Raw genomic sequence first — 26,071 nt, forward strand, 5'->3', positions numbered from 1 at the left:
CTCCTTCGATATGAGTCTCTTGCATGCATACAATATTTGCTCTCCAATTTTGTAGGCCAATTGCCACTGTTTGTCTCTTTTTAAGATCGTTCAGACCACATATATTTAAAGATATTATTTTATCCTGGCCATACTGTCGATGTGAGTGCCAAAGCTGTTACCCCTTCCTTCAAATTTCCTCTAAACCCTGCGTGCGTTTCCCTATTCTTTTTTTACATAGATTTTGACAGCCTGTCCGTCAGTCCCGTTCTCCCATTCTCCCCCCCCACCCAAAGACCCACCCCTCCACCCCCCACCAACCTTGGAGGTCACCTGGCTGCGTCGCCAGGGGTGTAGCGTCCGTCCGGAAGCCCCCCCCCCCCCGTGCCCCCTCTGAGCCCTCCCTACATGAATAGAAAATTTTACAAAAAGAATAATTAAAGACAAAACAAATGCCAGGCTGTACCCGTTCTAGTAATCTATAGTCCTATAAATCATATTCACCAATTCTAGTTTGATGGCTTTAGCAGCCTAATACTATTTCTACTAAAGTTAAGAGAATGGGATAAGTTAAGAACAAGGCATGGAAAAAATTTGAAAACAAAGATTAACATATCTCTTTCAGAATATCTTAAGCCGAGACAAAGACCCTTGCACCTAAAAAGGGATAAAGGAAGGGAAAAAAGGAGGAGAATAAAATAGAAAAATTCTAATTCATTTGCCTTAATCCCCTATTAGAACACAATAGTATTATCCATTATCCATTTTCCTGAGCTGGAATTTCATCAAGATATTCCCTAGCTTGTATCTCGGAGATAAAGCTACGGGTGGTCCCATTAAAGATGACCTTCAGTCTGGCTGGATTCTGCAGGTACACAGTAGCCCCCAACTTCTGTAGGGGATCAAAGAACTGCCTTAATTTCCACCTTCTCTTGACTGTGGCGTGCGCGAGATCTGGCCTGGTGAAGAAGGTGAAACCTTCAAACGACTTTTTACTGTTAGGTCTTGCCAGATCAAATAGGGCATCTCGGAGAAGAGAGTTGCCGAGGAACACCAGCATAGTCCGAGGGTGTTGTTGTGAGGCCTGTGCTAGTTTTTTGAGAAACAGAGGAAATCGGTGAGCCCTTTGTACCTCTGTCCCAGTCCTTCAACTCGGGAAAAGTTTCCCTGAGAAGGGAAATCATGAATTTCCTGGGGTCATCCTTCTCGATTGCCCCGGTTCTAATGTCCTGATGAAGACTCGCATGGCCCAGGCTCAAATAACCGCAAGAAGAGTCGAAACGTCGACGCTCTATATAAAAAACCTGGACCACCTTTCGCTCTATAATTATGTGCAGATATTGATGACGTATAATTTGTCTTCAATTACCTATGAGAGAGTTCTTTGTACTAATTGAGTGGCCAGGTTACGCAGAACGGTTGAATGTGGATCCGCTACTGCTCTATACAAACCAATTTGCATTTTATGTCACTTTGAATTTTTTTTTCTTTCTAATCACTTCACACATCTTATTGCACCCTTTTGCTATGCTGCACGCTCTGTTCGGGGCAACCAATATATCGTATTGAATTATAAACTGAAATATATATTTTTGTTTGACCCTGAGACAATAGATTAAAATATTGTTCTTGTATCTGAAGTTGATGCTGTTGCCTTTATATGTTTTTATGAATATATGCATATATTGGACGGAGCTGATTAATGTGTATATGCTCAAAATTTACATAACTAAGAATTGATTACTGATTGATTCAGTTTGCCTAACTATAGAGGTCTTGGACCACCGTTTAATACCGATTGATACCCAGGTCCAGCACCTTATGGGTTACCCATTACTTTAAAGGATCTCTGAGCAAGCAGCCTGAACAACCAAACCTCTGGTAAAGATTGAGTGGACAAGAATTCAGGATGTCCAGGTGCCACCCTGTAGAGTCTTGCAACTGATTTTGACACCGCAGGAGCAGTAAGAGGCCTATTCCAGACTACCAATATAGGTTCAGTTAGAGCCTCAGTAAATGGAAGAGTTGGCTCAATCACAGAGGACGGAGAATGGAGAACCTCAGTAAGGATGTTAGACTTGTACTCCACAAATGGTAAAGTCAAATTTAAGAGTTCTGCAGCTTTCTAAATTACCACATGGTAAGGAGCCGCATCCTTAGAAGGAGTATCAGATACAGCGGGCAACTCCCATTCCGGTGACAGTTCCAGACCACTTACATCCTGCAACTCTTCAAAGTAATCATCCTGATCCTGAAGTTCGCCTTCTTCAGCCTCAGGTTCCTCATAATTTCTTTCCTCCATAAGGCGCTGTGCTCTACGCCTCGACCACTCCATCCGAATTGACGTCGCCGGATCCGGTAACGACTCAGACGGAGTCGGGCCGGCGTCAAATGAGGAGCTGGAGCCACATTTGAATGAGAAGCTGGAACCGGCGTCGAACCTCGATTTTGATCCAGAGGTCGCTCCGGAGCCGGCGACGCCGTGTACGGAGTCGATGACCTCAGTGGCACCGAGCTATGCCATGGTGGAATCGGCGTCGGCATAAACGGAAAGAAAGGAGCCGGAGCATAAGCTTGAGGCACGCCCAGATTATAGGACAATGGACCCATGGGACCAGCCGGTGCACCAGAGGGGTACATTGCTCTCGCATATACGCCATACATGGCGTTTAGAAAACGCGGAGGGTCCTGACCTGGACCAGGAAACTGAGGGTACAAACCCACTGGCTGCCCCTGAGGAGGCTGTACCGGATTAGACTCCTCCTGTTCCTCTAGTTCCTCGGGTTGGTGTACCGGAGTCGTAGAAACCTGAGGAGCCTCAACTTCCTCTTCATCATGCACCGAAGACTGGTACGGCTCCGGAGACGGATTCGGTGTTGGCTCCCGAGACTGTAAAGGTGAGGCCTCACCTTCAGGCTTACGAGCTGGAGAGGGAGACCTGGACCGCGTCTTCGACTTTGACAGAGCGTCTTGATCTTGACCTCGAAGTCCTCTTGGTATCCTTACCCTTAATTTTGGCAAGAAGGAGTTTCGCCTCTCGTTCTTGAAGAGCCTTTGGGTTCAACTTTGAACAGGAACGACAACCCTTGACGTCGTGATCCGAGCCCAGACACCACAAACAGTCACCATGAGGATCAGTAATGGACATCATCCTGGTACACGAATCGCATGGCTTAAATCCTGTCTTCTTTGATGACATCTTCGACGGAAGACAGCACTCCAAACAGATACAGAACAAAAGTTCACAATAGTAACAAAGTTACTATCCGCACAACAGAAGATCCCAAGAAACCGTTAGCGTAGACGACGCAGAAAAAAGGGAACTGATGTCATCACGCCGACGTAGGCCTCATAAGGAGTCGGTGACGTCAGTCGGAGTCGCGCGTGATGCCGTGCTCCTATGACGTCGTCCACGCCGGCGTGCTACAAAAGAATTTTCCGAACGTTGCTGACGCAGGGGGATATTCACAAGGTGAGGAATCCACTGGCAGATGTATCTATCAGAAACAAAACCTACTGACATTAGACAAAGACCCAAGACTTTGTTTTTTTAAGCAGTGTAAAAATGTTCAGATAAACCCATTCACACTGAATTCCCAGCCTGATGACAGGAAAAAAGGCATGGAAGTCTATAAATGAAACAGGGCTGGATTGTCCCATCTCCTTTTCTCCACAGAAGAGATTGATTACCAAGTACAATGTGAGGAAAACTTATGTTTGACAAGCCCATCTTAGAGGGTTTTAAACTCAGTGGCACCTTCATAAGTGAAACATTTTAACATGTCTTTTAAATGTAATAGATTTAAGATTAACATTAACATTATTAATGCAAAGTTATCTTCTAGACCAGCTCCAACACCTTCCAAAATGACTTGAAGCGACAGCCTAATGTGGAGAAGAATTTACTATGTGATGTCATGGGAATATAGAATTGAAAAATCTGTTCCAAGCCTTATTGAGATGGGCCTAGGAACGTCCCACTTTGTATCCTGGATGTCCAAAGTGTGGGATGACTTCTCCAAGACCAATGGGAGTTAAGATTTGCAGCCAAGTCTACACCACAAGAATTAAATAATTTGTGTTGACTGTTTTCTAAAGCAGGATGGGTGGAAAGCTGCTGCCTACTGATGGGAGATGCATACAGAGAGGAATTGTATTTTATTAAAAAATGCTAAATCACAATGTGTGGGCAGGTCAATTTCTTCTCTGCATGTCATTTGAAAAGGCTAAAACATTAGAAAGTGTGAGCGGGTCAGTTTCTTCACTATGTAAAACTGGCTAGGGCTGGCCGATTCATTTGAAGTGGGCTCCTGGGTCAACCCACTAGAGCAGGGCTGTAGTCTGAATTTCCTGAACCCCCGTCCACTGTCCCTCCACACTGGCCTCTTCATGAACATGCTGTGTCAGCATTATGAGTCAAGTCGAATGGGGCAGAGACTGTAGACACCTGATAAATGATTAATTGGGTTCAGAAGTATCTAGCAACACTCAATTTGTGTTCCTACTTAGGACATATTGTATCCCCACTGCGGTGTTGTCATAAAGTGCTCATGCAATCAGACCACTTCAGAGCATTACAAAAACATGGTTAGCTTGCTCGTGTTTTTTATATGTATCAAATTTCAAATAACCTCATAGGTCATCCCCAACAAACTTGAAACAAGCTTAAAGTGGGTACATAATTAAATTATCTGCATTTCTTGATGTTTAAATGCAGGGCAGATATGTACATCTCATATTCATACCTATATAAACGGATTCCTTAGATGATAAACACAAACCCTAGTCTGTAAACGTACACTGATGTACTGCCTAAATCATCTATTAGTTTGCACTCACAGAGAAAAACGTAGACGGACGTGTACCCATCCTTAGATGGAACATATACTTGGCAAAGTTTTAATCGGTTTCAACTATAAAATAGGATCAGTCCCATAGGTGAGGGAGTCGTCCTGTGTTGTCCTCATTTCTCACTGGTCCTCAGAACTGCTGCCTGAACTTGTTCCCTGCCACGTCTTGAGAAGATCACGTGATGGAAGAGAAGCAGTGTTTTTGCACAGGGCTGACTTAGCAAGGATCCCTAGCCCCCAAAGCTGAGATTAGACTGTCCAGAAACTCAGAGGCAAAGATCACCAATGAGCTTTCGTGGTGGTCAGACACTGGAACATGACACCCAGAAGACCCAAACTGCTGTTACTGCAGGAATTGTGCAGGTGTACAGTGATGGCTCTAGAAGGTGATGCACCCAAGGAATGTATGCTAGGATGATGCACATCATTACAGTAACTCAGTAACTCATAAGAAATTAAGTGATATGATTTAAAACTCTCCACACCACTGGAGTCAAGCTATCCTGGCTGAGGACAGCTGATAGCCAGAAACCGGTCCTAGGATGCTTGATTCCGGTCCAGGGAAGACCTGGCTTGGCAGTTCGGGCTGGACTGTTCCCATGAGGCACAGGGTCAAGGCTGCTTTGCATATGGCCATGTCTGAACTGGGGAGGTGTGGAGTGCAAAAAAACAATGGATTTAGGCCAGGATCTCTGTACTGGGGTGAATGTATGACATTGTTCTGCATTCTGTCCATCAACTGTGCATGATTTAAATATTTTACATGGATTATCTTTACCCTTTCCCAATCCAGTTTGTCAGCATGCAAACCATCTTCCCTGCATTCAACATGTACATTCTGTTTAACACTGCAAATGGGGGACCTTGGGACAGACAAAACCATCAAAGAGGACTTCTGCAGCTTCCTCACCTATCTCCAGAAACCGAGATCATGTGCTTGCAGTCATTTGTGAATTTCATTCCTGTTACAATCTCTAAAGATTAAAGAAACAAAAAAACAGTTTAGAGTTCGAGCAAAACAATTTCACAAATTAAAATTGCCCTCAGGGTAGTAGAGCAGAATAAATAGGCATGATTCATACCTACAAAAAAATGAAAAAAAAAAGACTGACCAACAAAAGAAAAAAACATGACGAATTTACGTTTGCATCAGCTAAACGTCCTAGTTATTGGACGCTGTATATTTATTTTTCCAACGGAAGCGTGCTTATAGTGTTGGGTGTAGTTAAAGATTAAACATTGTTACTTTTACAGGGCACTCAGGGTAGTTCGGAGAGTCAAACCTTTCTGGCACTTGGGAAAACACAGATATAGCTAACTGAAGTTAAACCGACCAGGACCAATTCACAGGATCCGTTTCAGTGCATAGTAAGAAAACTTTATGGAATGGTGCTATCAAGGTTCAGCTGCTGAAGACAGTTAAAGGCAATGAAGAGGGCCAGGGGGTGGGGGTATTGCTTAACCTTCTCCCTTATAAATGGAGGAAGTTAATATAAATCCAGTACTAATAGTTAATAGTATCCCTTCGGAGTAAGTAGAAGCATACGGTCACTGAACAAGTCATTTCAATGGGTCGTCATAATTCTTTACAATGCAGAAAATACATTGATAAATACACAAAATCAGCTAATGACATTAGCACTGGAGAATTTATATAGACAGGGAATCCAATCTAACTGTACTGATGGGTACTTTGTGCCCCCCTGGGGTGTTGTGCGTACAGTAGAAGTAGCATGGCCATTACAAACCTATTCTTAAGTACGGAGGGCCCAAGTTCCCAAAAAGCATTACAAACCAACGTGGTCTAGCTTCAATGGATTACGCATGCCAAAATGAATATGCTGCTGCCGGACTTTGACCAGTTGCACTGGGATGGTGCAGTGAGCTAAAAAACGGTGTTGGATCTAGCCCTGATCTCTTGACTGGGTGAGAGCTTTCTGCTTAATTCAGAGACTCTGTCCCTCACCACCCCTTGTTGTAAATAATTTTGTCCACCCTAAGCGTGGAAGGGTATTCTCAGATGTGAGACCCTTGCTCATTGCACCATCAGGATTCAAGCAAACCGGGCCGAAGACGGCTGTAATGCCAGAAACCGGTCCCCAGGAGCTTGTTTCCTTCCCAGTGTAAGAATTGGCTTTTGTAGTTTGGTTTGCCCTGTTCCCATCATGCACTGGGACAGGAACAGACTAATTTGCATACAGCCAGGTTCTGAAACTGGGATGGTGCAGTGAGCTAAAAAACGGTGTTGGATCTAGCCCTGATCTCTTGACTGGGTGAGAGCTTTCTGCTTAATTCAGAGACTCTGTCCCTCACCACCCCTTGTTGTAAAGGACTTTGACCAGTAGCATTGGGTACTAGGGAGTGTCTGAGCAAGGGTCAAAGGGGCTGCTCCACTGGAAGATTTCTTGTACATTACACACATCACTATAAAGACTGGGCCTCATAGGTCTAGGTGCTCTGCCAACAAATAGAACGTTGAGCACTTAAAGATGTGACACACAAACCTGAAATGAGTCATCACAAGGATTGGTTGGGACTTACCAGAGTGACCAAACATTGTGGCCACACACTCGCCAGAGTAGAAGTCAAAGACGGAGAGGTTTTTGTCTGAGCAGCTGGTGGCAAGATATAGGCCAGAGGGGTCAGCCTGAACCTGGAAAAGCAGATGGAAACCAGCCTTAAGGTACAGCACTGCTCTCGTGAAATGAGAGCATAAAATCTACATTTAGCCAATACGACAGACATTACATTAGCAGTCAATTGCATTTCAATGACTAGCAGTTCAATGTGAAAGCTGACTTCCATTAGACTTCATGGAGGTGAGCACAATTTGCAACCAAATGAACAAGTTACTTACCTTCAGTGTTACTCTACCTATGGATTCCTGTACTCTTGAATCCACACAGGCGCCACCCTGGATATGGAAACTGCGACAGGTCTTACAATGCTAAATATTGCCATGGGTTGGTCCAACCCAATGCTTAATTCAGATGTCTTCAAACACCACCCCTCCCCCACCCCCCCAGCAAAATATTTTCAAGTCACCCCTCCTCCAAAACTTTATGGCAGTGCTTGGGGGAGCAGAAATATCTGTGCAGAATGCAGGGGGTGGGATTGCCATTTCAAGAGTACAATTTTGTATCGCTTTGTTCGCCCTAAATTGGCAGGGTATGCTCAGACATGAGTCCCTTGCTCACTTGGCCACTGGATTCAAGATAGCCTGGCTGATTAGGATTATGAATCCGAAACCGGTCCCAGAAGGCTTGTTTCTGGTCCAGGGAAGACATGGCTTAGCAGTTTGCGCTGGACTGTTCCCATGAGGCACAGGGTCAGACTGATATGCATATGGCCATGTCTGAACTGGGGTGGCTGAGTGAGCTAAAGAATGATGATGGATTAAACCCAGATCAGCTGACTAGGAGTGAGTGCTTGATTTGCTCAAACACTCCGTCCATCATCCCCTTTTGTATCAGTTTGGAGGTCTGGCACAATGTGTTTGGCTTCAGATTTAATCTACGCCCTGAAAGCGACCACAACCCACTTATTATGAATCTGGACTTCCAGCTCTCGGGAGTGGGTACCCATGGAGAGTCTGTGCAAAGTAAGAAGTTGCCCAAGGGGGCAGACGTATTAGGTGGGAAAAAGTTAATCAGTCGCCGGAAATTTTGGCTACGTTTTATAAAAGCATTATCCCACTGCTGGAGAAGGTAAGCGGCTTAATCGAGAATAGACTGAATTTAGGCCCCACTACTAAATTTGGGGAAATACATCTGGAAATGGTTCAGATTTTAGGTGAGGTTTTTTTCAAATAGCAGCACACAAAAACAGAAACCTGGCATTGACAAAAAACCTGGTATGGTAGGGATTGCAGGGCAGCTAGAAAAGCTCTGCTGTTTGGACTCAAGGGGAATAATAAGGATTGCATTAGGGAAGCAAGGGCTGATTTTAGAAGAATAACTAAACAAGCTAAATTAGACTGGGAGGAAGACAGATGGCAGGCCTTAGATTCTAAGGATAGCTGATCTTTCTGGAATCTGGTTCACACCGGAAGTACAGAGAGAAGGACGACTATTGAACCCAATATTGAAGAACAATCCTGGTACCTATATTTTAAAGAATTGTATTCTGGTGCGTCCTCCCCCATGAATGATAGCAATGCATCCCAATATTGTTTTAATTTGGAATTGATACAGGAAATACCTCCATTTACAATTGGCGAGGTATTATCTGCACTAGCAAAGCTGCAGCCGAATAAGGCCCCCGGTTTGGACCGGATCCCAGGGGATTTGTTCAAAAACTAACAGACAATATGGGCACCATATTTATTACTGCTTTTTCACGAGATACTTTATGGCCTTCCAGCACCGCCGACATGGGTAGGGGCGGAGAGATTGTCCCCATCTTTAAAAAAGGGTCACCGATTAAGCCTGTGAATTACAGACCAATCAGTCTTATTGATGTCACACAGAAAATCTATGGAAGGATATTACTGGGCAGATTACAGGAGTGGATCGAAGAACGAGACATACTAACCCCACTATAAGCAGGTTTTAGATCTAAAATTTCGACTACAGATCAATTGTTTAGACTCCAGCTAATTTACTGGAAGCATGTAGTCTTGGAAGGGGGGAGTTTTTTACCTTACATTTGTGGATCTGAAGTCGGCGTTCGATATGGTGGATCGTGACCAGATGTGGAACATCCAGCTGGGCATGGGAGCTCCACCATATCTTTGTCAGCAACTTAAACGCCTTCATTAAAAGACATATGCCAGGGTAAGATACAGTAAGAACAGTCTATTAACAGCGCCCTTCACCGTTGGAAAGGGGGTGAGGCAAGGCTGTGTACTAGCCCCGACCCTCTTTTCTTTATTTTTAAATGGTCTAATAGATGATCTGCTTGCTGTTAAGGACCTGGACGCCCCAAGAATCTCATCATCAAAATTCCCCGCGTTAATGTTGGCGGACGACACCCTGCTCCTCTCTAAGTAACCAATGGGGATGCAGAGGGTGTTGAATGAGTTTGCCCAGTTCTGTAAGAAGCGAAAATTGGTAGTCAATATTAATAAAACAAAATAGATGGTCTTGTTGGACCTGGCCTTGTGGCGTGGTTCCCCCCGTTCCTCAGGTCCCCCGTTAGCCCAGCTCCGTACTTAGAGGACCCTGGCTACCCTGCCCATGCCCCCCCAAACGCCGCAAGGCCCCATAGGCCTACCGGCAGCCATTTTCCCTTCCCGAGGTCCTTGACTCCATGGGCTTAGCATGACCCCAGCCCCAGCGAAGCTTAGGCTCCAGACGTGGCAGCCCCCGTTGGGAGGGTGAGGGCTACCCTAGAGAGAGAAGACAGGGAGTTTCGATGGCACCTCCGGCCTCCCCTGAGAGACTGGTTTCTATCACACCTCTGGTCTTCCCCTGGGGGCCAGTTTCGATTGCACCTCTGGCCTCCCAGAGTGCTGGCTCCAGACCTGCTGGGCGTCTGGGAATTCCCGGACGCATCCTTAAAGGGATCAAAGGACCAACCGCTGGACCTCCGCCTACGAGGTTCCGGACATCAGAGAGCCCCTGGACTATATCAAGGCCCGCCCCTGAACGAGCGGCAGTTGTATCCTGGACAAGAAAGCCCTGCTGATCTGATCGCGGCTGAACTGAACTTCGTAACTCTTCGAGCCCTGCTGTCGCGGATCATTCTCGGAACTGGAACATCGGATCCCTGCTGACCTCGTCGCGGCTCAAGCTTGAACCCTGAAGATCTGCACTGAACATTCTGAGCCCTGCTGACGTGGTCGCGGCTCCCCGCGAACTATCCTCCGGATCGAGCCCTGCTGACTTCGTCGCAGCTCGAGGAGTACTCTAGTCCGGCTGGACTATCGACACTACCAACACGAATTGAATCATCCTCAAGTGAGTAAGACCTCCAGTGAGACTACCATCTTCCGTAACCCCCCGGCACGAGGATTGAGAGCTGTGCGCAGGGGAAGCTACGTACTGGCCAAGAGACTGTCCCGCTACCCCTTCCCTGAAACCTTGAGACTTTGGCGATCCCTTGATCGTGTGTACGTAAGAGTACTAATTCTTTTACCTGATTATAAAGAAATTGATATCGGAAACCCACGGTGTGGTGTCTGTTCATAAGTGTGGTGTGGTCCTCGTGTGTACGATTCAATACTCGGGGTCTCCCCCTGTGGGGATCTCTCGTTAAGGCTCGGTATTATTGGTGGGAGAGGCGGGTCACGGAGGAGTCGGGTAGACAACCTGGCCTCTGGGACTGCCCCTTCTAACAGGTCTTTAATGCCACTACCACTAACTACCCACATCCTCTGATGGATGATAGACCATTAGAGCAAGTTAAATTATTTGATTATCTGGGTTTGTCATTAAACGACAAGATGGGATGGGGCCCCCAAATTGGGAAGGCCAATTTGAAATTAACCCAGGCTATAGGGGGCCTAATGAAAGTCCACTAGTCTTGTGCGGCAAAGACTATAAGCCAGTTGCTTGAGATCTATAAAGTCCAAGCTAGGTCAGCCGCCATATATGGGGCAGAGCTGTGGGGACATTGTTCCCCCAAAGCCTTACAACTTACGGAAAATAAGTTTATTAGAAATATTTTAACTTTACCAGTAAGTTCGCCCCTGGTCCCATTAAAATTGGATTTGGGTATTCTCCCAATAGAGGACTTAACTTCGGCAAGACTGCTGTTATATTGGCGGCGGGTGTGGAGTACACCAGAGTTGAGACACTACATGGATGAATTGAAAGCGGTACTGTCAATACTGGGGGCTGCAGGCCGCATACCCTGGCTGTCGTTTGTCAGGGACTCCTTTCGAGTTATGGGTAGGGAGGACCTATGGACTACCCCTGAGGAATCATGCCCAGCTATTTCCATAAGTCACCTAGCTAAGGCTGTGAAAGCCTACAAACTCACTAGCTTAATCCAGGGAGTACCAACGACTAGTCTAACATATGGGTTTTATGATTTTAAGTCGCTCTATCGATTCGAATTGGTCTTAGATCAGATCCAGCCGCCCCTAGCCAGGAAACTGTATCCACAATTTAGATACGGGACACTCCCGCTCTATGCAGTAACTGATAAGTGGGGTGGGGGTAAAAAGTCCTTATGCCCAGGATGCATGGTTGAGGAGGAAACAGGGACCCATGTAATGTTATTCTGCCCAGCGTATAAGTTGACTAGGGCAAAATGGATCATTCAACTGTGCAGAAATATGGGCATTAGAAATTATCGGGACTTTTTAAGGATCCTGAAATCTGATACTGCACTAGTACATGATGTGGTGTGCTCAAAATTTCTTTTCGATATGTGGCTTAAACTTATGTTTTAGCTAAAGGAAGTTATCTAGCCACTCGTGATTTTTCCCTTTGACATAATTTTTACCTTAATGAATTGGGATGTCTTTTTTCTTTTTATATTGTTTGCTAATTTTAAAATGTTTTTATGGTCTTAACTTAAATTATGTTTTATACTAATTTTTAACTATCATAATTGATTCCCTTGTAGTTCTATTCCATCCCTGTGCAAAACAGTTTGAGGCAATAAGGTAATGAAACTGCAATCTTTTATGCTGCATTTGATTATGTTTAAATGTATTGTTCAAACTTATTTGTGCTTTTATGGCTGAAATATCCGCAATAAAGTTTAATGATGATGATAATTGTTATGCAGTGGGTTGCTCACTTGCTTGGCCCGAGTGCAACTGCACCTGCTTCAGTAATAAGATCAACTGCCTAGTGAAGTGGTGGTCTTCTACTGAAAAAAAAGAGAGAATCGTCCTCTATCTTGCACCTTTTCCTGCTCTGTCATCTCTCTGAGGCTTAAGCCAAGGTGTCTTCCTGGATTACGTTATCCCTTTCACCAGGACCATTGGTCCGAGGAACAAAGCAACACTGACACAACAATGGTGCACTGCACCCCAACATAATCAAGAATAGACAGTAAAACAATACTAATTGGGGTTTATTTGATGCCGAATAAACCTGGGCCGCTGTGCCACTGCATCTGTGGCACAAATGATACCTACTACTCTGCCCACTCTATCCACTGGCCCATCCCTCCTAGATATAAGGTGCAAAGTGGTTTGGTCTGTCCCTTTGTGTAAAAAAGACAGAAAAAAAAGTGGGAATAATTCCACATTTTGCCGCCTGTTAACTTAGACCTGTTCCCTGCTAGCAAGGGTAAGCAGGGCCCTAATGCCGACAAGGAAAAAAGGGTTCCCATCCATTATTTTGCTAGGAACAGACAAAATTGGGGTGCACTACCCTAGAGCCACTGCAGCTGCTGAACTAATGGTAGTGATGGCCATTTAAAATCCACATGATCCACCATCTGCTGCATTTTCTACAGATTTTAACAAACGAATGTGCAAACAAAAATGTGTAAACAAAAATGTGTTTCTAGCTCAAACGTATCAAATGTTACTAAAAAGGCAACACCACACGAAACCACGCGGTCTACCGACCCTGCCCTCGGTTCAGCGACTCCATCGCCGACTTGATCAGCACGCACGCCCTGACCGCCCCCGACTACATCCTCCTCGGAGACCTGAACTTTCACCTAGAGAACAACGACAACAACTCCACAACCCTGATCGATAACCTCGCCAACCTCGGACTGAAGCAAACAGTCACAACGCCCACCCACTCCGCCGGCCACACGCTCGACCCAGTATTATCCTCAGGCCCGGCCGTCTCCATCAGCCACACCACCGAACTCCTCTGGACTGGCCACCGCTGCATCCACTTCGCCTTCCAGAAACCCACCACACACCACCGCACCCAACAGATCCCCCGCCGCTGCTGGAGCAAAATCACCGAAGACCAACTACACGCAAACCTCGCTCTCAGCCCACCCACGAACCCTCCAACACCAACGACGCTGCCAACACCCTCGCCCGCTGAAGAAAACCCCCCACAGAGACACCAGCAAGAGGGCCAGCTGGTACACCCCAGAAATCCTAGCCTCCAAGCAAGCCTGCCGGAAACTAGAGAAGAAATGGCACAGTGGACAAACTCCGGACAGCCACGCAGCACACAAGGACGCCATCCGCAAACACCACCATCACCTCATCAGGGCGGCCAAGAGGACCTCCTTCAAAGACTGCATCGATAACAATGCACACAATAGCAAGGAGCTATTCAACATCGTGATGGAACTCTCCAACCCCAGCTCCAATACCGACATGCCGCCGTCGCAAGCACTGTGCGACTCCCTCGCCACCTTCTTCCACCGCAAGATAGCAGACATCCACGACAACTTCAACACCCAGACAGCCCCAACAGACAGCAACACAACAGACCCTCTGTACACCATCGGCCACGACCCCCTGCTAGCCTGGGCTAGTGTGAGCATCGATAATCAAGACCATGCACTCGATCCACTCCGGCTCTCCGTCGGACCCATTCCCGCACCACAACTTTAACAGAGAAAGCAGCTCCATCTCACCCCACCTGCACAATGTCATCAATCTCTCCCTCGAGACCGCAACTTTCCCAGAGATCTGGAAACACGCAGAGATCAACACCCTACTCAAAAAACCTAAGGCAGACCCAAGAGACCTCCAGAACTTTCGGCCCATCTCTCTGCTCCCCTTCCCGGCCAAGGTCATCGAGAAAACCGACGACATCAGGACCCTGCTGGTCAACGGCAAGACCGCAGCACTCATCCTCCTAGACCTCTGTGCCGCCTTCGACACTGTCTGCCACCGCACACTACGCGAACGCCTCCACGCCGCAGGGATCAGAGACAAGGCTCTGGATTGGACCACCTCCTTCCTCTCCGGCAGAACCCAGAGCGTCCGCCTTCCCCCATTCCGTTCCAAAGCCTCAGATCATCTGCGGCGTATCCCAGGGATCCTCCCTCAGATCGACGCGGTTTACAATTTACATGGCTCCGCTTGCACATGTAGCCAGACAGCACGACCTCAGCATAATCTCCTATGCCGACGACTCAGCTGATCCTCTCCCTCACCACGAAGGAATGAAGGCCGCTCCCTACTGGATGAAGACCAGCCATCTGAAGCTGAACTCTGACAAGACGGAGGTCCTCATCCTCGGCTCCAACCCTTCAGTCTTGAACGACTCCTGGTGGCCGACGGCACTGGGCGCAACCCCGACACCCACCGACCATGCACACAACCTGGGAATCATCCTCGACTCAACGCTCTCAATGACCAAGCAAGTCAATGCTGTCTCCTCTGCCTGCTTCAACACCCTCTGCATCTCCGCAAGTTCTACAGATGGATCCCGACAGATACAAGAAAGACAGTCACCCAGGCCCTCGTCAGCAGCAGACTACTACAGAAACGCCCTCTACGCGGGAGCCCCGACCAAGCTCAAACTACAACGCATCCAAAATGCCTCGGCACGACTGACCCTCAACGTACCACACCACGGCCACATAGCCCCCCCACCTGAGAAACCTGCACTGGCTCCCCGTCAACAAGAGGATATCCTTCAAGCTCCTCACCCACGCACACAAGGCACGCCACAAGACTGGCCCAACATACCTCAGACGGCGGCTCTCCTTCTACATCCCCAACCGCCAGCTACGCTCCACCAACCTCTCTCGCCACCGTCCCGCGCATCCGAAGAACAACCACCGGTGGGAGATCCTTCTCCCACCTCGCCGCCAAGACATAGAACACCCTCCCACTGAGCCTATGACAGACCCAAGACCTGCTGACCTTCAGGAGGATACTCAAGACCTGGCTGTTCGATCAATAGCGGTTCCCTCCCCAGTACCCCACCCGAGCCCGCAGCCCCCGCCCCCTCCCAGCGCCTTAAGACCCTTTCGAGTATGTATTGCGCTTTACAAATGATTGAGGAAGGCCCATTAAAAAGGTTGACAGTCAGCCTTCTGTTGCTTATTGCTGAATGTGGGTGTTAATCTGGCACTAATAGGGTGAAAAATGTGTTCACACAGTGTTGTGTAGAATAGATAAAATAATTAAGTAATACTATCACAGAAAGTCGCGTTGTAAGCCGCATGTGTTGGCTTTTTTCCGCCGCATAATTAGTCAACCCTACCATTTAATTTCATTCTTCTTGCCGCATATTTCCACCAGCCTTGCTTATACAGTGTATAATACCATTTTTAAATACTCACTTGCATATTCACAGTGCTTTGTGTTACATACAAGCTAGGACTTTGCAGCATTATAAATACACGTCAGGATTCCACACTGTACCAAGCAGAATTCAGTCGTGTGTGACTAGTTTCACAGACAACTGCAGTGATCTGAATTGAGGTTTTATAACATGAAAGAAAGCGTTCCCAAGGATTAGTTTAATTTACATTTATTTTTATTAGTTTATGGTATGCGCTTTATTTTAGATGCAGCTGGCTAAATGTGAAAAATCAACAAAATATTTGCAGAAGATGTTGTTCTTTTCTTTTTACCCACTTTGTCACGTCTTTGACCCGGACTCCATGGCGCCAAGAATAACTTGCTACAGTTTTATATGTCATTTAAATGACGACAGCCTGGAAAAACGATAAATAAAGGGGCACTTCCAGACCATCTCCATTTACAAGTATTTGCAAAGGCATTTGAGCTCCCCTACGAACATAGCCACGAGCCTCCCAGAGGGGGGCGCCCCACAGTGTGACACCTATGGCTTAGTTTGTAAATAAATCAAGGCTCTAGTCAAGAGGGCTCCACAAATTGCACCACTCATTGACACTGCCAGCGCTGCCCATGACAGTACCTTCATAACGACTAACCAGCACTATGCTAAAAAAAAGTATGACAATTCAGGGTATTGCAGGCCCCCAAAGCCTTTAGAAATAGGTTGGGAAGCAGGCGTTAGTTGTTTTTAATGAATAATGAATTAATAAACTACTGCTGTTCAACTCATCTCTAACTTATACAAACAGCACCACCATGTGGCAGCCATCGTAAGTGACAAAATTTAGCACTGGAAATGAGCGGATCGAATAGAGCACTTGTCTAACACTGACCAGATATATGTCACTGCACCGAACAAGATGCCTGTTCCCTATCCTTTTTCACACGACCTTGGAGGCAGAGATAAGGCTGACAGATTGATAGAATGTGCAGTGAAATACTCGACTGGTTCCTTATTAACAAAGGCAGGACCTTTCCTCAGAAAAGAAGGTAAATGGGAACGGTTAGGAGCATGGAGTTACGGTATATACCAGAAAGATCTTTACCAAAGGTCAGTAATTTGTTCTTCTGATTGATACTACTACCTGCACGCACATCACATTGAAACAATAACAAACCAGTATCGCATAGGTACTGGGCCTTAGGAAAGAGTTGCACCTCCCTAAACTGGAAAGCAAGCAACACACCTTGATGGGGACTCGTCAGTCGGGTGTAGCTAAGTACCTGTGGCATAGTGAGAATGGTACCCACGGTTGGGAGCACCCTTGCTACTCTGGAAAGTTCATCAAACATACAAAAGGTGTTGAGGAATGCCTGCAATAAGTCTAGCCACTGCAATTACGCGGGTCTGCGTTTCAACCCATCGTTCTTTTGTGCACCATGCCATTTCAGTTTGAACACAGCTGTATGCAAATAGGTTTTGGCCCAGCTCCAATTTAAACAGTATCCAGATGTGGGTCCCGTGCTCACTGTGCCCCTGGATCTAAGCTACACCCAACTGACGAGCCCCCAGCAGGGCAAAGCCGGTCTGGCTTCGCCCAACTAATCACCAACTCCACACACAGCGCAGGACACCCACTTAACCCTATCTTCAGTGACAGTCAAGTACAGTGATACGACTGAACTCATTTGGAATGACCACATCATCATCCACTTCACCATCCCAGGATCCCTATGCACAACCACCAGACCCCCCAACTCTTGCCACCACAGCTTGTATAAAGTGACAGAGACCCAATAGATGGACGCCCTCAACATCACCCAGCCCATCCCCGCAACAAACCTGGAGCAGGTCGTCCAGAACTTCTTTGCCTGATCAACAACTGCGCCAACAGAGTCACCTTCATCAAGCCAGCCAAGACTAGTAGAACCACCAAACAAGCCAGTTGGTATACACCGGAACTCAGGACAAGAAAACACACCTGCAAGCAACTAGAAAGAAGATGGTGCACCAGCAGAGATCCCACAGACAAAGCCACCTTCAATTCAGCCCTCAGCAAATACCACCAACACCTTAAAGACAAGAAAAGAGGTGTGCCGGCAGAAAGTGTCGAAGAAAGGAACTCTTAAGCTCTGTCAAAGGGTTCTCTTGCCCAGCAGCCACAGAGAACATGATCTCCTGTTTCCAGGAACGCTGCGATACCCTGGCAGACTATTTTCACAACAGGATATCCACCATTGACAGTAACTTCGGACCCCAACCCACTGACCTCTACAACATCCTCACACCAACGGAAGCCATTCCACAACCATCCACTAACTGCATAGGAACAACTCACCACATAAAACAAGATGGCCATCATGAACTCCATCCACTTCAGAGCCACCATGGACTCCTGCCTCGACCACTTCAACCTTAGGAGCAATGAAATTCGCTGCAAACTCTCCTCCATTCTCAACGCATCAATTACCACAGCCGCCTTCACAGATGGAAACACAGAGGTCAGATCCCTCTTCAAGAAATCTTTAGCCGACCACCAGAGAACTAAAGCACTACTGCTCCATCTTACTATTCCCCTTCCCTGCCAAAGTCCTCGAGAAGGACATCCAGCTCACCGAACACCTGGACAAAAATTACCTGCTAGATACCTCTCAATCCAGTTTCTGCATCAACCAAAGCATGTGAATGTCCTGTTCGCTGCCCTACATCTGTACCTTCCAGGGTGAGACTGTGGCCCTGATCCTCCTCGACCTCTCAGCAACGTTTGATACCTTATCCCACCACATACTCATCAAGAGACTCCACCACATCGGGCTCCATGGATGTGCCCTCAAATGGATTGCATCCTTCCTCAAAAGACAAACCCACAGAATCAGACTACCACCCTTCACCTCAGAACCAAAGAGCACCATCTACAACGCCTCTCCAGGATCATCACTCAGCATCACCCATTTAACACGCGGACATACACAACAGCTTCAGCACTCAACCGACTAGCACCACGACCGAACCACCGCCCCCCACCACCACCCTCCGCGCCTGGACTCCGATCAACACCGAAGACACCATCCGCACAATTAACTCCATCCACTCCGGATCTCCGACCGACCCCTGCCCCCACCACGTCTTCAACAAGGCCGACGCTATCATCGCACCCCACCTGCGGGACATCATCAACACCTCCTTCGACACCGCTACCTTCCCGGAGAGCTGGAAGCACGCCGAACTCAGCGCTCTACTCAAGAAGCCATCGGCTGACCCCACCGACCTCAAGAACTACCGCCCCATCTCGCTGTTCCCATTTCCTGCAAAAGTCATTGAGAAGACCGTCAACAAGCAGCTGGCCGCCTTCCTCGAGACGAACGGATCCCTCGACCCCTCACAGTCTGGCTTCCGGGCCAACCACAGCACCGAGACCGCCCTGATCGCAGTCACAGATGACATCAGAGCGCTGCTCGACAACGGAGAAACAGCGGCCCTCATCCTCCTCGACCTCTCTGCGGCCTTCGACACTGTTTGCCATCGCACCCTAGCACATCGCCTCAGCAACGTCGGAGTCCAGGAGAAGGCACTGGAGTGGATCATCTCCTTCCTCGCCGGAAGAACACAGAGAGTCCGCCTCCCCCGTTCAGATCTGAAGCCACCGAAGTCATCTGCGGCGTCCCTCAAGGCTCCTCACTCAGTCCAACCCTCTTCAACATCTACATGAGCCCCCTCGCAGACATCGCACGCCAGCACAACCTCAACATCATCTCCTACGCCGACGACACCCAGCTGATCTTCTCCCTTACCAACGACCCCGCCACCGCCAGAGCCAACCTTCACGAAGGGATGAAAGAGGTAGCCGAATGGATGCAGAACCGCCGCCTGAAACTGAACTCGGACAAGACGGAAGTCCTCATCCTGGGATCCTCACCCTCCGCCTGGGACGACTCCTGGTGGCCCCCCGCCCTAGGCAGCGCACCCAAACCAACAGACCACGCACGCAACCTGGGCTTCATCCTGGACTCCTCCCTCTCCATGACCAGACAAGTCAACGCAGTCTCCTCGTCATGCTTCAATATCCTGCGCATGCTACGTAAGATCTTCCGGTGGATCTCCACCGAGACCAGGAAGACGGTCACCCAGGCCCTCGTCACCAGCCGTCTGGACTACGGCAACACCCTCTACGCCGGAACCACATGCCAAACTCCAGAAGAGACTCCAGCGGATCCAGAACGCCTCAGCACGACTCATCCTGGACATCCCCCGTCGCAGCCACATCTCCGGACACCTGAGAAATCTGCATTGGCTCCCGGTCAACAAGAGAATCACCTTCCGTCTCCTCACCCACGCACACAAAGCCCTACACAGCCAAGGCCCAGGATACCTCAACAGCCGCCTCAACTTCTACGCTCCCAAACGCCAGCTCAGTTCGACCAGCCACGCCCTCGCCGCCGTCCCCCGCATCCGCAGAGCCACCACAGGGGGGCCGGTCCTTCTCCTACCTCGCCGCCAAGACATGGAACTCCCTCCCCACCCACCTCCGCCTGACCCAGGACCACCTCGCCTTCAGGAAGCAACTCAAGACCTGGTTGTTCGAGTAGTAGCGGAAACTCCCCCCCCCCCCCCCCCCCCCCCCCATCCCCACCCACCCCCAGGCCAACATAGTCAGAACCCATGACATCTACATCATTTCCTAAGCAGACGACACCCGGCACATTCTCACTTTCTGAAGACCCGCTCCACCACCTGGACCAACTTCCACAACTGCATGACGGGTGTCGCCACCTGGATGAAGACCAACTGCCTGAATCTCAGCATGGACAAGACGGAATGCTGATTTTTTGGGAACACCACATCCCTGAGGAATGACACCTGAATTCGGACCCACACCATCAGACCACGCCTACAACCTTGGTATTATCCAGGACAGCAAACCCACCATGAAACGCCAGATCAACGCAGTCGGATTTACCTGCTTCCACACCCTGCATGCTCCAAAAGATCTTCAGATGGCTTGTAGGCACCAGGAAAACTGTCACTCAAGCCCTAGTTACATGCTGATTGGACAACCGCAATGCGCTCTAAGCAGAAATCACCAACAAACTCCTGGAGAGACTACAGAGGATACAGAACTCAGTAGCCACACTCTTCCTCAACCTCCCCAAACAGACCCAAATCACCCCCCAACACAGGAACCTCCACTGGCTCCCCAGCCAGAACAGATGCCAATTCAAGATTCTACAAGGCCTTCCACAACCAAGGACCAGCATATATCAATCACAGCCTGAACTTCCACCAATTCTCCAGGCACCTGCGCTCTGCCTCCCTCTCAAATAACCTGCATTCGCTGAAGCTACATTGGAGCTTCTCCTAACTCGCTTCCAAGTCCTTGAATGATCTTCCCTTCTCACCCGGAATTCAGAAAGGGACTCAAAGCCTGGCTATTCGACTGATCCCAGCAAGAACCTAGAGCCTGGAAACCCTCATGTGTGTTTGGCCCCTTTGTACAAATCAAAGTTGATTGACCGGGTCACTTGCATTCCAGTTCAGGAAAGATCTGGCCTGTCCCTACTGGAACAGGTTCAATACGGAGAACAAAGAAGGATAGTCAAGTCAAGTCAAGAGATTTATATAGCGCGCTACATACCCATAGGGTCTCAAGGCGCTTGAGGAAGGGTGGGGAATTACTTGTCGAATATCCAAGTTTTAAGTTGCTTTCTGAATGCTAGGTGGTTCTGAGTAAGGCGAAGGTGAGTGGGAAGTGAGTTCCAAGTTTTAGCTGCCAGGTAGGAGAAGGATCTACCTCCCATGGTGGTTTTGTTGATGCGGGGTACAGTGGCAAGGGCTTGGTTGGAGGATCGTAGCTGACGGGAGGGGGTGTAGAAGGACAGTCTAGTGTTGAGGCATTCGGGTCCAAGTTCGTAAAGTGCTTTGTGTGCGTGGGTTAGGAGGCGGAAAGTAATCCTCTTATTTACGGGGAGCCAGTGGAGGTTTTTCAGGTGACCGGAGATGTGTTCTTTACGCGGGATGTCTAGAATGAGCCTGGCTGAAGCGTTCTGGATGCGTTGGAGTTTTTTCTGGAGTTTTGCGGTGGTACCGGCGTATAGGGTGTTTCCGTAGTCCAGGCGGCTCGTGACCAGTGCGTGGGTGACCGTTTATCTAGTTTCTAATAGTTGGTAGGAAGTGCAAATACAAAACTGGGCATCCCAGCTAGAAATTACTGCTCTGCAACTATTGGCAATTCCAGTCCAGACTATTAAACTACTTAAATACTGTCAAAATGCTAGGCAGCTCCATATCAAGATTATAAAATCCAATGGAGAGAGATTTTCTAGATAGTTCCTTAAAGCAAAGAACAGGCAATGTCGGATGTAGGAGAGTAGGGTCTGCAATCCTATGATCACCCCAGATTTTTGCTTTTTGCTTCACTGGTTTACGACTTCCCTGGCTGTGGGCCTGCTAATCAGACCCACAGCCTAGCTGTTCTCTCACTAAATTGACACGTGTACCTTAGGTGCATATACCAATTGGTACTGGGCCACCTTATCAGTCCCTGTACCCAGGGCATAGGTGTACCCAGGGCCTACCAGGGGCTGCAGCATATATTATGCCACCCCTGGCTGGCCATCTAAATCTGACACAACTGGCTGCACGACAGCTGGGGCAAGGAGGTGTAATCACCCTTTGCTTTAGATATAGTATGCCTATATCTAACCCTAAAATGGACACATGTATTCCTATCAGTCACTCCTATGGCAGGCCTTAACAATCCTGAAGGCAGAGTGCTTGGAATTATGTGTGATGGTGCTCTGGCATGAGCTGACTCAGTTTGCAGCTTGCGTAACCAAGTCCTAATAGCTGTTCCATGATAACGCCTACCATATACTCTTAAGTGCATTATAATCCTCGCGGTTATTTGCCAACTTTGGTATCGCTTTATCAAAACATGTCGAGTAAGGTGTCATACGAATTGGAATACTAACCCCTCGCCAATTCTGGCGACGGGGTTAGCATTCCACCCTTCTAGAGGGACACGACATGTATTTAACTGTGAACCCCGGTTAAAGTTAACTCGAGCCTCAGCATCACAAAATGGATGCTGCCACCACAGACACAAGTCTGACCTCCTGCTGCTGGGAGTCCTTCCAGCGAGGAGAGCTTGGACAAAGGGTTTACTGTCAGCGGCGGTGCTAGCACCATCCCAGACAGGGTTTTGTGTATCCCAGGTAGGCAGGGCTGAGAGGAAGGTGACTGCAAGTGGCACCCCGGTGCTCACTGTGCATATGCCGGCTTGAACCAGTTCCAGGGGCACACCAGCCCCTGAGCTGGGGAAAGTCCGGACAGGGGAGAGGGGTGTAACCACCCCCCTTCCTGGTCCCACCCATGGGCAGGACCTAGTCGCGTGCCAGCCCCTTTCCTTAGTATAAAGGTAGGAGCGGGCCCCCTTCCCAAATTAGATAATTCTGAATCTTGATGACTTTCCACGAAAGAACTCTTAAACCTTTCTGAAGACTCCCTTGTGGCTAAGGAGTAGCCACCCTGCACCAGCGGGCACCATCTAAGCGCATGCGGTTTGCTGCACGTCCATCCTCCGGATCAAGACTGCCCAGCTCGACGAGACCCGGATTCCCTGGCACCTCTGACCTCTACCTGCATCATCAGCCACGCTGAGATTCGTGGGTGTGACGAGACCTGAAGGGACAGGCCATCTTCAAAACTGCACGACGCTTATCCAGCACGACCGCCAAGGGATCCTCGAGTGAGTGCTTTGGGGTTTGAGAAGCCCTAACCCCGAGCAGCTCCAGCACCGAAGTCCAGCCTCCCAGCATCCACGAGATCTGCGTGGGGCCCTTCTGCTCTTTGCTGCTCACCGCGTTGTCTGGCTACTTGCCTGCTGGCTTGTGGCCCTCCTGACGACGAACCACGACACGTCCATCGCTGGTCTGGTTGCTCCAGACTGGCCCTTGCTCCCCTCCAACAGAGGAGCATCCCGGACCCTCCTGGTCCACTCCAGACGCCATTTTGAGTCCACCGCGTGGGCTTGCATTTGCCAAGAGTTGTTGCCCCAATCCCGGGTCCAGCATCGCCGACAGCAGATACCTTTGTGGGACAGCTCGCACCTCCATCCTGGTCGCCAACAACGCCTCCTGGTCAGAGAGACTGCAGAGCCCAGCGTCCCCCACTCACCTGGTCGAGGTGACTTCATCCGGTGCCATCCTGGTGCCCATCTGATCACTGGCTAGTGATTAAGAACTGAGTCCCCTCTGCTTTCAGGTCGTCTGCATCTTCGATCCAGGCTTGGATCACATCGAACTTCATCACTGGTCGCCTGCCAGCAACTTCTTCTTTCAGGCTCCATAGACTGTAACGAGGATTCCCGACGTCTTTTGAACCCTATGCAGCCGCAGCCCCTGGGCTAGGTAACTTGAGCATTTCGGTGCTCCAACGTAGGTTCACTATCTAAGTGTCCAGATCCTTTTTCGTTTTCAGCCTAACTAGTCGGATTCGTCCGATAACACTAACTTTACGAAATCTAGCATCCATAGACTTTGTCTTGCATCCCGCGTGAGAGTGCACACTCTGCACCCGATCTCCCTAGGCCTCCTGCTCCTAACCTGAAGGTTCAGTAGTGTAGTCCTAGCGATCCTAAAGCCTCTGGATCGAGTTACTTACCTGCTAGTATTTCGCATTCCACTTTTGTAGTATATGGTTTTTCGTGCCCCTCGGGCATTTGTGTAAATTGCGCAACTTGAAGTATTTTCTTAAGAGTTTTGTTGTGTGCTGAGCTCCCTGACTCATAAAGAGTTCAGGGTCGACTTGTTCTAAATAAATATCCTTTTATTTTCATAACAACTTGTGTGGTGTCCTTTCACTTGGTGTTCAAGGGGTATATGTGATGGTATAACAGCTGGCTTAACATGCCCTCTAGAGTTTAGCCTAAAGACTGCTCTTGTCCATGCTACTAGGATAGCTGGTCTATAAGGTTGACTTACAACCAATCATCAATAAGGGTCGTTTGGACTGATACATAGTGATCACTAGAATAGTGAGCACTGCATATCAGGCCAACTTCTCACATCGGATTCAGGCTCTAACATTCTAGATTACCCTTTTGTGTAGATACAGGAGAGAATTACTAATTTATCTGTAAATATAGTTCCCCTGATTTTTTAGATCCAAAAGGCTGTTTTAACTAATCCATGTCCATATGGCTTGTCCAAGGGGGTAGTGACTGGGACTCTTCAGAAAGGAGCGCTTTGGCAGGCGGTAGGCAGAGAACAGGTGCCAAAAGAGATTTGGAAAGGAATGTGGGATACAGACACTAGAGATAGACCCAACACAGAAGGGTGAGGCAAGATAGGGCAGTGGTACGAGGTCTCCAACAAATAATGTAGTAAGACAAATGCAGCAGAGAAAGACATCAAACCATTAGCAGACCAATATGAAATGTTTTAAATGTAACGCCAGAGAGAGACATCAAAAACCACCTAGATACACAAGCTCAAGTCATTTTTAAAAATACATTGTATTCCAATGCCAACACCAGTAAAATTAATTTAAACTGATACCCTTTAAGGAAAAGGTCTTGGACTAAATCATTTTTCATATTTAGGTGTGTGCTAGTACTTACCTTTATGAGAGTACCATCTTCACCCTGTGACCCTTTGTACAGTTTCTTCTGCTTCCCACTGCCAATATTAAATAGCCTAAGTAGTAATGAGAGAGACAGGTTAAAAAAATAATAAGGTGGGCTTTTGCAGCATGCTAAATGAAATTAGTTTGCATGTCCTTGAATTGTGGAAGCAAAATTAAAAACACAGTTTTAATAAACAAGGCTTATGCATTCAACAGGAGACAAAGGCATTGGTAACAGCTAAGTTAACTGCAAAAAAAGCCATAATGTTGCCCAGATGAAAGACTTTGGATAAAGAACATATACGAATCAAAAGAGGTGCGCTGAAACAAATGGCATCAGATGAAAAGCACTACATAGCAAAGCCTTCAAATGAGGGTACATTCAAAGATGAACAATGAAATGCATACTTGTTTTAGTGGGCAGGGAAAAAGTGTGAGGGGCGTGCTTGTCCCAAATGGATCAAAGAGTCAGGGGCGTCCTTCGGCATGTGCACCTGCAGAGGGCCACCAAATCCCAGGGGCCACCACATCAATATATAT

General features: G+C 48.0%; 1 protein-coding gene across 4 annotated transcripts in view; it reads right to left on the minus strand.

Moving 5' to 3' along the window:
* Nucleotides 1–26,071, minus strand: part of MAPKBP1 (mitogen-activated protein kinase binding protein 1) — a 921,590-nt gene that overhangs the window by 221,994 nt on the left and 673,525 nt on the right. For all 4 annotated transcript variants that reach the window (XM_086937231.1, XM_086937232.1, XM_086937229.1 and 1 more), the window contains 3 exons: nucleotides 25,527–25,602; nucleotides 7,371–7,482; nucleotides 5,740–5,803 (listed from right to left, as the gene is read on the minus strand). In XM_086937231.1, coding sequence (XP_086793357.1) covers nucleotides 5,740–5,803; nucleotides 7,371–7,482; nucleotides 25,527–25,602 — 252 coding nt within the window. The remainder of the gene's footprint in view (nucleotides 1–5,739; nucleotides 5,804–7,370; nucleotides 7,483–25,526; nucleotides 25,603–26,071) is intronic.

Source organism: Lissotriton vulgaris, chromosome 9 (genome assembly GCF_964263255.1).
Source record: "Lissotriton vulgaris chromosome 9, aLisVul1.2, whole genome shotgun sequence".
Taxonomy (NCBI): domain Eukaryota; kingdom Metazoa; phylum Chordata; class Amphibia; order Caudata; family Salamandridae; genus Lissotriton; species Lissotriton vulgaris.